General features: G+C 35.0%; 1 protein-coding gene across 1 annotated transcript; it reads left to right on the top strand.

Annotated features, from left to right (window-relative positions):
- The first annotated feature begins 3,881 nt into the window (after positions 1–3,881).
- chmp2b (charged multivesicular body protein 2B) lies at positions 3,882–13,950 on the top strand. The gene is made up of 6 exons (XM_005811866.3): positions 3,882–4,066; positions 6,846–6,937; positions 9,870–10,064; positions 10,997–11,099; positions 11,320–11,426; positions 12,502–13,950. Exons 1-6 carry the CDS (start codon positions 4,033–4,035, stop codon positions 12,619–12,621), a joined length of 651 nt encoding a protein of 216 aa, XP_005811923.1. The 5' UTR covers positions 3,882–4,032; the 3' UTR covers positions 12,622–13,950.
- The last annotated feature ends 563 nt before the right edge of the window (positions 13,951–14,513 follow it).

The following is a 14,513-nucleotide window of genomic DNA, read 5'->3' on the forward strand; positions in this document are numbered from 1 at the left end:
ACATATTGCTACTGCTTCCCTTTAAATCATTGTGCAAATACAGGGCCTTGCAAAAGTATATATGAATAATAATGTATTATATCTAAATTTTTAGAGATAGACCAAAACAAAATACCACATATTTGAGAAGAGAAAATGTAGAAATACCTTTCTCTACACTTACATCAGCAGGTGTTTTAGGATCTTCCAACATTTGTACATTTAGTTTTGTCTAGGGGTGAAATAGAAAGGGGGGCTGACAAATATTCAACAATTGGACTTGCAGATTTAAAATCAATTATAAGCATTCTGTTTTAATCATATCTGTTTTCATCAAACAATGTAGACGAGTTCACTTTATTATTCAAGTTGGTAAAATGTCTTTTACCTGAGAAAACCCGACTGATTACATTAAGTCACAAAATAGAATAGGTTGGAATAGAGTTTTGTAAACATTTGAAAACAATCTATCATTTTTCTTCCACTTCACAATTATGGGCTACTTTATTCTTTTCTATCAAAATAGATATTTGTACATATGAAATGATAAAATATGAAAAGGTTGAACAAGTATAAACACTCATGCAATAGACCTTGTTGAAAAAGTTTGGTGCAAGTTCTGTGCTCAAATTACACCTAAAAACAATCCTATTTAAAGTGGTTTGAAACATTTGACTTTTTTTTTTATTGTTATGACATAATTGGGCTCACATCTAAGCATCTGTAAATGAGTTCACCTGTAAAGAGAAGCAAAAGAAATGCCAGAAAAATAATTGCAAAAATCATCAAGTGAAGGTATTTGTAAAAATTTGTATTTATTTATTTTTGGCTGATCCTTCAAAGCCGAAGAGCTTGGTGTACTTTATGGCTCTGACTCCCCTCTGTTTGTGGAGAAATCTAATTTCACACATGATTGTTTCTTTCTCTCTGCTGGGTCTGTGTGCAGACACACTGTAGTTAGTGCCTTAACATTGCGTTCTAGTTTGCTCGAGGCTAGATAACCCGGTGAAGGAAGAGAATGGGTTTACTGGAAAAAACTAAGTGGAGAAAGTAGGAAATAATCTGATCTATAAAAACAGTGAACAAAGAAAAACAAGGACGGACTTGTTTCCTCATGTTTCCATTGTTTCTTTTTTTATCCTTTGTTACATTGAAAAAGGAAAGAGCTTAAAATATAAGATTAGTAATTAAAACAGAAAAATCCTCAATAATAACAGAGGTAATTTATTTAAATAATCACATCCATTTAATTAAGCAAACTCAAGATTGAGTACTTCATTGTTTTGATAAAATGGCAATTTGTCCACAAAGCAGAAAAAATGACCAAATTCAATTTCTAAGTACTGATTTACATTGCACTGCTTTGCACCTACACATTCAGCTGGACCTCTCAATGCTTGGGGCTAGATTTATCACCACCAGGGCCCTGTGATGATGAGGCCATTTAGCTGTGGTCCCTTTGGCTCTCCACTGATTAGTGCTAAACATCTTCTCTAATAACCTTAACAAGAGTAATGCCTCAGGACAACATGCCGATGCACAGAGGTAACTGTGCATTCACACATACTGCCCTCCTTGGAGATCAGGGAAAAGTGCTGAGGGCTACCCATCTTCCTCTTTCAAAGTCACCCTTGGCGTCTCACATCGTTCCAGGATGCGTCCCAACACACTTTTACAGCTTGTCTTCTGTCTCGTGCATTCATTCCTGTTCTAACCAAAACACAAAATTGAGTTGGTTATGGTTCAAGAGTCCCATTTGTCCCACACAAACTTCCTCTCAGTGTTAATATGAAACAGGAAAAAAAAGGAATATATGAATACAAACCAGACTGGATAGCTTAGCTCTCTTCTGGGGATAAAAAGGCAAGAAATGAAATTTGGAATGCAATATATTATACTGCTCTACAGGGAATGTCTTTAAAAAGGGAAGCCACTTCACTGCTCTGTGCTCAAATACAAATAAATTTAATGTACACGTGCTCTGTAGGAAAAAGAACCTAATTATTTTTAGTTGCACTGATGTCATCGGAACTGAGCTATACAAACTTAACTTGTTTAACCTGTTTTGACTTTTGTCGACTCACCTGCAAACATTGCTGACTATAGCTCAGCATTTAAGCACTGCCCAGCTACAGTATGTACTTTAAGTGTATTATCTTTTGTGTGGCTGTGATTTTCTAGATAAACTGTATTCATATCCCTTGAATGCTATCACATTTTGTTGCGTTACAGTCACAGACATTGTATTTTGCTGGGATTTTATGTAATTGTCTACAACATAAAGTAGCACATAAATGTGGACAAAATTTGAAAACAATATTGATTTTAAATTTTCTTTATTTTGTAATGCAAATTTTACAATTTTGGTTATGTGTCATGTATCAATCTTTAGTGCTGATACACTAAAAACCTGGGATCATCCTGAATGGAGTTTCTGTATTCTCTGCATGCACGAGTAATCTAGCTTCCTTATACAGTTCAAAAAAAAAAATCTCTGTTATGTTAATTGGTCTTTCTAAATTGCCCTTAGGTAAGAGTCAGTTGCTGAGCATGGTAATTTGTCTTGAGTGTCTAAGGGATGCTTTGTGATGGACTGGGAACCTGTCTAGGCACTCGCCCAAATCACGACCCTGCAAGGATAAGTGGTATAGACATTGGAGTGAGTTTTATTCAGTACACTTACTATGATATCCTTAAATCACAGAGAACTGTCCAATCCACCATACAAGATCTATAAGTGGAAAGCACAACTACAAACTAACCAAGACATTTCTGTCCACCTAAACTGCTCAGACAAGGAGTGCATTCTTCAGAGAAGTGGCAGCAGGGACATGGAAATCCTGAAAGAAAACCTGGCCTGCAAATACGAGACATTCTGGGCTCGTGCAGGACAACAAACCCCAAAAATACAGCCAGAATTACAAGGGATTTCTTTAGATCAAAGTATCTTTATGCGGTAGTATTTTCCAGTAAAAGATCTAAATCTAATAGACAAGACTTGGAAATTGCTATTCAAATACGTTCTTTAAGGAGTAAATCTAAGCTTGAAGTATTTTTAAATGATTAAATGGCAATTTGTTGTATCTATTTGTGCAAGACTAGTTCTTAAATTGTAATGAAATTTGGTCCTACAAAATATTGAGGGCTGGAAACAAATACATTAAGCTTTTTCAGACTATGTTTAAAAGTAACAGTAAAACAACAAATCATTTTTACCCTTTCACACAGAAGAGATAACTGGACAAAACGTGAAAAAGTTCACCACATATGAATATGTGCTTTATGTCAATTCCTGTGAATATAGAAAATGTACAAAAATAAAGTTGCAAAGGTCATACTGTGAAGATTAATAAACTTATCTGACTTGACTTCATTTTCTTTCTTAGCCTTTTTATACAGGTAAAAATGAGCATATTTCTTTGTTATATCATTAACATACTTCCGTCTATGTGCTGCATTCAAGTGATACATGGAATATGCTTTCAATGAGAATTATGAAGACACCTTATCCAAAATAAAAGACTGGATTTGTCAGTGATTCTTTGTCATTCTGAAAATAGTACCCTTGACTGTTCTGTTCAACAACTGATGATACTTTCATGAGAGTTTTTTTCAATTACTGTTACCATTGACTCACCTTGGTGATTCAACAAAGGTTAAATCACCAAGGTTTTGCTAATTCGTTTTTAGCACAGAAGAAAATATCCTCTTTTTTAACAATAGCAATAAGATACCAACACAAAAATAGTTTCATTTAATCTTTGCCACACAAAAATAGCTCGAACTTATCGTTTGTTTTTTTTATTTGGTATTTTTAGCAAACATATTCACATGAAATAGCGTTTTCCGCGGTACACTTGAAAGCAGCACAAAGGTCCCGCCGTGACGCCAGCTGAGGGAGGAACTCCCGACAGCAGAAGTCAACCAGGAAACGAAGGCTGATAAAGGAGACGTACCGTCCTGGGCTGACCGTATAGACGAAAGGAATTAGTACTGTTTAAAGTACACGGTTTGAATTGAATTTCTATAGTTAGCTACATACAGAATAGCGACATGGCTTCCCTCTTCAAGAAGAAGACTGTCGATGGTAAGTTTGTTCTGTGTTTAAAGAAAAGCTAGCTAACTTGTTTTTAGCCCGTTTGTTTTCAGCCTATGTGTTCTTCCCCTTTGAATTAGCTGTCCCCAAATAACTCGTTGAACCTGTTGTTGGTCTTGTTGAGTCACCAGGCGCGTTACTAACCTGGAGAAAGCGTCGAAAGGCTGCCAAAAATACATGGATTAAAAGAAATAACCTAGGATAGGAATGTGATGGTTAAAATGCAAACAGATTACTTAAAAATGTCAAAGAACTTCTGGGTTTCTCATCATCACCACCGAGGAATAAAAGTAAACTTATTCTTTGAAGTTGTACGAAGAGGATGTTTTTATTGTCACTCAAACTTAGAAAATGTGACTTTATGTACATTAATTGAAATACAATATCAATGGCCCAAAATGAATGTTTTGAACTCCTACGGTGTTGGTTACGTTTCTATTTGTTTCAGACATAACATTTACCATTCATAATTCTGCTTAAACTTTGACTACAATAAGGAACAGGAGAGGGAAAATTACATTGTAATTGCGTAATGAATTTGAAGGGTTGTTTAACTATGACGTCTTGGCATGCTGTCATCCTCTAACCTATTAACCCGATTCTGGAAAGCCTTAGAGTATGAATATTTCAATATTTTCTTCAGGCAAGACAATCAACCATTCAGAGTTAAAATGGAAAATCGGACACATTTTTCCTAAAAAATGTATAAATCAATTATTCTTTCCCAAGTAATGACTCGCAGGAAATAAAAATCTAATATTCACCTCTTCACTTTTTGTAAAATAATAATAATAATAAAAAAATCGATGTATGAAAATCTGAAATAAGCTATAGAACCAGGTTCAAGGCAAAGAAAGGCATAGTTGGAGTAGGAAAATCTTTCCACAGCATTGCTTACTTACTCCTCCCATCCCTGTCCTTCCAGCCTCACCCACAGCAACAGTCTGCATACTGTACTCACTGTGCTCCCTTACCTTCACAGTATGTTGAGCTGTCAACAGATCTTCTTTAACGGTGGCTTTTCTTTTCTTTCTTTTATTTTTTACTTTTTTTTTGACGTTTCTTGTCTCATGCATTTGCTGAGTCTTCCCTCACCCTTTCACTCTCCGGACAGAGAGTTTTTGGATTTTTTTTCTTGCCTTGTGTCTGGTCGTCGGAGTGGTTTCTGGTCGATTTTTAAATTTACTTCCCATGGTTAGTGATGGGGGGGAAAGATCGCACATATTTGTAGGATGATATCCCTCCCACTTTGATACGTTGGCGGCACGTCACCTTATACGCACTTATGCATCATCCCTACAAGTGGTCCACTGCAGTGATGTGATTCTAACTAGTTTATTGTTTGCTGACTTTGAAAGAATAGGCTTTATTTGGCCGTTCAATGCTGTTTTCTCAGGATGTCGTTTATTTATGAAATAAAGCTTAAAAACGTGTGTAAAGCTGTCTTTTTTTGCTTTTATACTCCTAAATTATATTTTGTAATATTTTTATTGAAATAACTATTATAATATTTAGATACTATGTAACTCTAATAACAGAAGATCAGGTCAACATTTATATTCTAAAGCAAATTAGTTTTTTTCTGTTTATTAGGCGTGATCTTGATTTTTATTTTTTTATTCATTTACGAAAGCCAAAAATTCTCTTTTTTAAATGCATATATTCATACATGTTAAGAAATGATAAAAAATATAATTCAAATTCAAAAGCATGCCCCCTTAGACTTTATCTCAGATAAATGTTTTTTGTAGCTGTTGTTGTTTGTAACCTAGTAGCTGTGTGAATTATCCTGAATGTTTAGTTCTGATTAGTCAGCTCTCATTGTGTGACTTCAGGATCGTGCAATATTTCACATGATGTTTCTTGGAGCTGACTGACTCAATATTGGTGTCAGCTGCCAGAGCAGTTGCCGCAGTTGTCAGTGTGTAGTAAGTGTGTTGCTGATCTTGCTGTGGTATTCTGAACGCAATAGACAAAGACAATCAAACAAGCCTACTGCAAAGGTTAAGATTATAGTGCTTTAGATTTCTCTCAGTGGCAATTCTGTAGACCATTGACTTTATTGTAAGTAATGAGAAGTCTTTGCTTTGTATTTTGTGTATATTGTATATATTTTTTTCATTTTCTTTTTTTTTATGAAAGTACAGCGGTAACAAAAGGTTCATTTACCTTTTTTTCCAATTAGCTTTTATCTAAGGAACATATATAAATAATTTTAAGAGCGTTCATCTTTGTCAAAAGAATGTTTGATGGTTTGCATCTGTTTGTGAAGGCAAGTGAAGTGCATATTTTTATATGTTGGGTTTTGCTTCAACTTTAATAATTCAGCCTTACTTTTATCCTATTAATTTAATAACTGGTCAACCAAGATGTTTTAATTTTTTTAAAGTTTGATCTTTTTATTATTTCGTTATTATTTAAGATTTTATTGCCTTTTTATATTTCATCCTAAATAAAATACAATTTTTATATTTATTGCTACTTTGTCTTATGGTTAAAGTATTTTTTTACTAAGAGTCTGGTATTTTAATATTTGAATATTAATATTTGCCTGTAGAGTTTCCACATCTATAAATGGGATTGCATTTCCTTTATTTCTAAATGTCTGCTAGACATTTTCTTCAGTTTTATTGAAAAGCGTAGTTCTATTCCCTTTCTGCAAAATACCAGTGTTAAAGTATGAAAAGTGTTTTACCTATGAAACCTGATTTGTTGATTGATACATAAAGTATCAACCCTTCTGTCTTACTTGTTTTTACGTTTTCGAAAGACGTCATCAAGGAACAGTCTAAGGAGCTCCGAAGCACTCAGAGACAGATCACCAGGGACCGAACAGCGCTGGAGAAACAAGAGAAACAAATGGTCAGAATTCATACACACTAACCAATAAAGTTAAAGGAATGGAAAGTAAGAAACAATGTCCATGCAGAGCATTTTTGTTAGATTTCTACATATTGCATCAAAGCATTGAGGACCTCCAGCAGATGATACATACAGCAAAAGTCCTTGAAACCCGTTTAAATCTCCCTTTTACCACTAAGGACTAAACCCAAGTGGCTCTTGGATCTAAGTGAAAAGAAGGGAATGAGCCGATGTGGAGGCTTTGCTCCAGGCAAGCAAAACTCAAACTCTTGCTCAATGAGACTAAAGCTGTACGTTACATTTCCCGTTTTAGTAAGATGAAAGAAGCGGAGAGTGTCTTCCTCATTTAGCTGTATTAAGTAAATATCGTGTGGGACATAATTACCTCCCTGGGGAACCCCAATTTTGTTCTTCATTAATGCTTCCCGCTAATTAGTTTGGTCTTTAAAAGCTTTGTTGTACACCCTGAATTAAAAGGATCTTGGCTTACAAATGAAAATTACCTTAATCTGCAAGTTAGCACAATCATAAGGGTCCCCCATTGTGCTTCCAATAAGAAAATGTGCCCACTCTCAGATTTATAGGCACTTTATTAAAAGCGGCAGAGAACCAAAGATTCAAAGTATGTCTTATAATGATGTATATTCCATTTACACAAGGGAACATAAGAGCAAAATGAAATGGATGTGTTAAAATTAGTCAAATTTTACAGTCAGAGTAAAGTCTTTATGTATGCGTATTAATATTTATTGAGGGGGATTTATGCTGAGTACCAGCTTTATTGCTTTTTATTTGCCATAAAGGTAAGGAGGGCCAGATGAACTTTGATTCTGTTTGAGTAGTTCTCTTTGCTTATTTTTGGACAAGTTATTTTTCAGATTTGAAGCTAATGTTCACTTTTTGAAAAGCTATGACCTTCCAAAACCAATTACCCTATTTTGATTTGTCTTTAAGAACTGTATGACAAGTGTTTAAAAATGTTTAATTCACCCATTTTTGCCAAGAACTGTCATTAATTATTTAGATTAGGAGTAGAAGAGTCATTCAGTGAGTTTGTCAGAGAGTAATGGTAGAGTTTCACTCATTTAAAACAAAGACAGGAGGATTTAATAAATAATTTATTAATTTATCAAATTATGAGCATGATTCGTGCAGCTAGCGTTTCTAATTATAAACATTCTCTTCATTATCTATTAGGATGGGTAGTCATTTCATTCTGCATCTCCGACTGTTGTCACATGCATAACAGTTGACTAAACACAAAATTCCCAAGTTCGGATTTGATTATAAACTGTAATTTTTTTTCTGAGAGCAATAGACATTACAACATCACAATGAAATGTGGTGTTGTAATGTCTATTTGTTTTAAAAAATATTTATTTATCTAATTTATATTTATTTAAAAATATTAAAAAGTGATCAGAAATTTGCTGACTGTTTTATATTTTTTTAATAATTTAAGTTCAAGTTTTGATTTCTGAGAACAACTCTCTGTTTCCACAAATTGAAAACACCACTTCATTTTTTATGGTAGATATCGAAGTTATTAAAAAAACCCTCTGCTTTCTGTATCAATGTTTAAAAGGATAACACAGAGTTGCTAAATATGTATTCAGACAAGGCAAAGGAGTGAACTGATCAGCATCTACCAAAGTTTTGCTCTTTGTTGGAGCTGAACAGCTCATATACCTCCTACAGACTTCAGTAATTCTAAAAATTGCTGAGTCTTTACCCAGTAACCTCTATGCCAAAATGTGTTGCTGTTGATAGCACTTAGGTGTATTCACTAACTGTAGAAAGATAGGATTTTTGAGTTTCTGACCACATGGGCAGAGGTAAAGGCTTATTAAGCTGAAAATCATTCGGTTCTGGTTACCTTCAGTCTTCTTGCTGCACCTCTAATTTTTAGTCCTGTTTCAGAACATCAACAGTGTTTTAGCTTTTTAAAAAATTGAAAGCATTTACTAATGTGTTCTGCAGATAGTAAAAAAAAAATGAATTGTACATTTAAACTGCTTCAGGAAAAGCATAACAGCCTCTCAGCTGAGTGCTGCATTAGATCGTGTCTAGGAGGGAGCAGCTGTCTATCAAAACACAGCTCTGCTCTTGATATCTAAAGGGAAAGTAGATATTCAGAGACTCCAATCAATACTACCAACAGTGCTTTCTTCCCCACTTTTTTCTTGTTGATGTGTTGAGATTTTCTGACAGCATTGCAGTTTGTAATGCAGCTTCTTTCCTTACAGTTCAGCCCCGATTTTTGCATTTAAATTATTTACAGATGAGCAAATATGAACCGAACTTAATGCATTTGATAAATGACAGTCCATACATGTTTTGTGTTAAGAGGCTGAAGAAAATGGCTGAGTGGAGTATTTTTTTATGACTGTATCAAATATAAATAATTTATTATTAGTTCCTGTAGAGGATACTTTCAGCATGCAAGAAATAAACAATACAGTCTGGAGCCGAGAGGCCGGCGAGCTTACTGTAACCCTCAGTTTCTGCCTCATCTCTTGAGATGCTCTCACACTGTCAGGCCCACACACAGAATCCCTGAAGGCAGCAACATATTTTCTCATGTTTACTGAAGCTAAATGTTTGGCTTGGTTTGCCAGCGAATAGTATTTCATCTCAAAGACTGAATTTATGATGTCTGTATTTATAAACATCTCTGTCGGTCTGTAGAGATTAATAAATACAAATACATATATTTATTTAAAATGTGAAGTGTGTCTGAAGATATTGTTTTTTATTTGTGAAACAACAGTTAATATCTTGAGGGTAGGTCTGAATTGACAAGAATATTAAGAAAAGTTAAATAACAAACTTCAAAGTTCCAGTCAAAACCATTGAAAACCATGTTTGAGGAGAAAACAAATTAAGACTGTACTTGGACTCATGTTTTTTCTCTCTCTCTTTCTCTCTGTAGGAGTTGGAGATCAAGAAAATGGCTAAAAGCGGCAACAAGGAGGCTTGTAAGATTCTTGCCAAGCAGTTAGTCCAGCTTAGGAAGCAGAAGAACAGGACGTATGCTGTGAGCTCCAAGGTTACCTCCATGTCAACGCAAACTAAAGTCATGAACTCTCAAATGAAGATGGCTGGTGCCATGTCTACCACGGCCAAGGTAAAATTCTATATTATATTGGTTGCTCTGAGGTCAGATGTACTAAATGTTTAGGAATTACTTCCACTTACATATTGTACATATAAACACCCAGAAATATAATCACTTTTTTTGTTGTTTTTTTTTTTTTTTTGGTTCTGACTTTTTTGTGTCATAATGGAAACATTATGAGAAAATGTTTATTGTAGAAACTACATGTGTTTTAAGGGAAGTCCCAATATCATTGTTAATGAAGTGTGACAAACATTTAATGGCCAAGAGCGAAGTGTTGTACAACCACACACCGACAGGTTAAATATAATTAGGCTTCAGATTAATGGAGGGTGATGAGGTGTGATCGCTTTAAGACAAAAATATTAGCAGCTTAATATATGCACTAAGTTCATTTTAACACAAATATATGGGTACAGTTTTCTATGATAGAAAGAAAGAAAAATATTTGAACCAATGGATAAGTGTGTCAGTCAGCAGGAGATAAGATCGTGGGTATGATGTCATCCTCAGTAGGTCACATTTATGTTTGTATGATGTGGAAATGAATGATCAGTCTGTGTTTAGACCTAGCTGCTGCTCTTATCTCTGCAACAATGGAGGTAGTACAAGACATACAGCCTCTTATCTAAAACCAAACTAATACCATATTTTCCTGACTATAAGTTAGACATTTTTCCTAGCTTGGCTGGTCCTGCGACTTATGTATGTGTTTTTTTTTTCCCTGGAGTGACATACAGTTAATAAAGTACTGTAGTTTTCCACCAAAGTCATTCTAATGTCAAGCTTTGGCTGATGTCAGATCTGGTCTTATAAAAAACACACAATTCTTTATGGAAACATAGTGATTAATAATTGTTAATCCCTGTTCTTACAGTCTGTACTGCTCTAACAAGAAAGCTGAAAAAGATTTTATCTCACTTCCTTTCTGTTATTTGAAGACGATGCAGGCCGTGAATAAGAAAATGGATCCGCAGAAGACACTGAAAACCATGCAGGACTTCCAGAAGGAGAACATGAAGATGGGGATGACTGAAGACATGAGTAAGCACACATGATGCACAAACGCATATGTGGTGTTTATAAGCTTTTAACAAGGATTTAGAGGGTTAATATGAGGATATATGTTTGGTAATGAAAACAAGTAAATAAAAATCAAGATGAAAGAATAAAAAAAAAAATATATATACCTTGAAGTTTCAACTTGACCTTAAAATTTTGTTTTTGTTTTTTTTCCCCCCTCTCTGTATCTTTATCTGTCCAGTCAATGACACTTTAGATGACATTTTTGATGAATCTGGGGATGAAGAAGAATCTCAGGACATTGTCAACCAGGTTCTGGATGAGATCGGCATTGAAATCTCAGGGAAGGTAAGACACAGACTCTGATGTCGTCTATTTAAACCCTTAAGCCCTCATTACCTAAAAGAGAATTGTAAGCATTTTGGAAGGATACAAAGAAATGGTTTTCTGCTGATTTTTACAGGCCTATCTTTCCTAAATGAGGTAAAAGCTCTTGGCTACAAAAACAATAAACTCTCCACATGGCTTTTCTTTTATCTGCTGTTAAAATGCATAACAGCTGCCGCATGGTGGGGCTCGCCTACAGCTCTTCAGGCTCAAGCTCTGTTACTGCCATGCTTTCCGTCTGCTGTGTGTCTGGCTCCCCCTGGGGGACTACATGAATTATTACCTCTCTGCACACTGCAGAAATGCACACGTTGTCCAATAAATGTACCCACAGCTGCAGTGAACATAGAGACAGCTTGATAATATTATTCTTTGTCTATAAAATACTGAAAAGAAAGGTCTGCCATCAGAGCTTTGACTATGTGTAAAATTCATTAGAGAAAACAAAATTGTTGAGTTTAAAGTAGAAGAAATGTGCTAAGAGTGCTTCATACAAGAAAATTATTTCTCCTTTTTTTCATTGTTGTGCATCATATTTTATGCTTTAAAATTTCAAAGCACTTGTATAATACCAGGTATTCTGTGTCACAAAAGGCTGCAACACTGGATGGTTTACCATCAAAGATTTGGCTGTAATATGTGCCAACACTGCAATCAGCTATAAACTCTCTAAAATACAGCAACATTTGTGTTTTTTTTTTGTACAAAGTTCAAGGTGTGTATATACATTAGCAAGACACTGTTATTGCTTCGTCTTCTCACACATTAGGTTTCTAAAATCTCTGAACAGAGATTTTCTAATCTCTCTCTCAAAGATATTTTTCTTTGAGATATTCTTCTCAAAGAAAAATATCTTATTGTATATGAGATCTCAGATAGCTTACCAATTTTCAGTTGTGTTTTTTTTTTTTATTTTAATTTATTTTTCTGGTAGGGTGGAAATACAATCCTGTACACTTGGTGATTAAAAAAAGGCTCTGTGATTATTTAATAATTCTTCCTGCTAATGGGATTTCCTGCCAATCTATGGTTTCAGATGGTCAGAGCACCGGCTGCAGGAAAGAACGTCCCCGGTGCCACCGCTGCCTCCTCCAAAGGAGCCACCATTTCCGACGATGAGATCGAGAGACAACTTCGAGCTCTAGGAGTGGATTAGTTCCCTGTTGTGTTATTGTTCGGATTCTAAGCTGGTGCAACTCAAAACTGTTTGATACGGACTCTGTCGGATGCACTAGTTTTGTCATTGTTTAAAAGCTGCATACACTATTCTACACACACAAAGTCAAAGGCAAAAAGGCAGAATTTTCTCACGTTGTTATGCATATTGCCTTAAAGTTCATTGGACGTGTATTTATGAGAAAATATTTATTATGATACTGGAAAGGCCACAACTTGGCCCAAAGAACTACGATAATCTGTCTTTGGAAGGGCTACAAATGCAGTTTGGAAATGTCTTTTCCATTTGACTGTTTGGCCAGCCTTTAGTTTGTCCTGTAATCAGTGATGGATGCTCTTTCTCCAGGAAGTTTTAATGCAAGAGTTGGTGATTAAAAACAGCTTTGGGGTTGTCAATAAACAGATGGCTCTTGCTTTCTTTTTCTCAGATCATTTACCTGATGTTTGTGCTGCTTTTGGTTCATTTAAACCCATCTGACTTGTTTCCTCTGAGTGGAACCACCTCCATTAGAACTCCCAGTGGACAATTTTGCTTTCTTTTGTTATCGCTTACAGGACACTTACAGCCAGGTGTTAGAATAACCAACACTAACTTTGCCGCTAAAGTTTAATTCAGGCTTAATGGAAGACTGGCAGGATTTTAAATTAATTGTCTGTTGATATAAAGTAATTAAATAAGGTTTTATTTGGCTTCTAGGTTTGATTTAATCAGCGATTGCAGAAAAGCGCTGGTTCTGCAGTCTCTTTTCTCTCTCAGCTGCTGTGCAGTTACTTTCTTTAGGAATCTTCAGCTGCCTCATACAAAAGAAACTACACACACATGCACACTACAGCTACAAAATAATGGAAGTGTATGTTGAAATGACACTGTGATTTAAAATGTTTCATATCTGACTTTCCAACAAAGTGAATTGTTAATGTCAGCAGTTTCAGGCTTTGTGAGAGAAATGGTGATATCTGTTCAATGAAACATAGTGTCTTTCTCTTTCTGGCCGTTTAATTCCACATCAGTTCCTGCTTCCAAAATGAACTGAAAATGTGTCATTCTTGCACACGTGTGACACACATAGCCCAACATACTCCATTGAGGTTTTGCTCATCATTTCTTCCTCTATCATGCACCAGTCTAACATAATTGTAAACAGAATTAGGGTCTTTACAGATTTTGATGAGTGCCGTTGCCTGGGTGGAAGTTTGTTTTCAAAGACATGCATACTCATGTTTGTTTACTTCTTTGTCATTGTTAATTGATTCTGTAAAAGGTTTATGGCTTTTATAAGGAATAAAGTTTCCTCAGGTATGATTCTGATTGGGTCTCATACTGTTTTTCCATATGAAGGGTCATATTTTCTCCCTCACATGTTATGTAAGCTCTAAAATTAATTTTGAACTTTCTTATAATACCAGATGTCTGCCTCAACCAAAGTGATCCATATGTAGAAAGAAATTGTGACAAGTTAGTCCACAGGTAATGTGCAACAAAGGGAAATGATACAGAGGGTGACTACTGAACACAATAAGTGAAACATATTTAATATACATAGTACATTTCTATGGAAGTGCCTCTGGTAAGGACAGCTGAAGTAATCTGTGGGATGGAAAGTAAGTTGTATTCAATTCACAGGTTTTGATTTGACTCATTGTTCCTTATATATTGTGTATATATAACAATATATATTGTTTAATTGCATTATAATTTTATTGGGTTCCCAAAAAAGAATGACAATAAAAGTATTTTTAGATGTATTTTTCTGTTAATCTGTTTTTTAATTAACTTTTATTATTTCATTTTTCAGAAATAACATCCCAGGGAATTAAATGTCCATCCCCTTTTTGCAAAAGCTTTGTTTTTCTTTATTTTAAAATGCACAC

Source organism: Xiphophorus maculatus, chromosome 7 (assembly GCF_002775205.1).
Source record: "Xiphophorus maculatus strain JP 163 A chromosome 7, X_maculatus-5.0-male, whole genome shotgun sequence".
In the NCBI taxonomy this organism is placed as follows: Eukaryota; Metazoa; Chordata; class Actinopteri; order Cyprinodontiformes; family Poeciliidae; genus Xiphophorus; species Xiphophorus maculatus.

Coding starts and splice junctions, on each gene's coding strand:
- chmp2b (XM_005811866.3), top strand. CDS start 4,033: ATGGCTTCCCTCTTCAAGAAGAAGACTGTCGATG. Junction 6,938..9,869: donor AGAAACAAGAGAAACAAATG/GTCAGAATTCAT, acceptor TTCTCTCTGTAG/GAGTTGGAGATCAAGAAAAT. Junction 10,065..10,996: donor CCATGTCTACCACGGCCAAG/GTAAAATTCTAT, acceptor TGTTATTTGAAG/ACGATGCAGGCCGTGAATAA.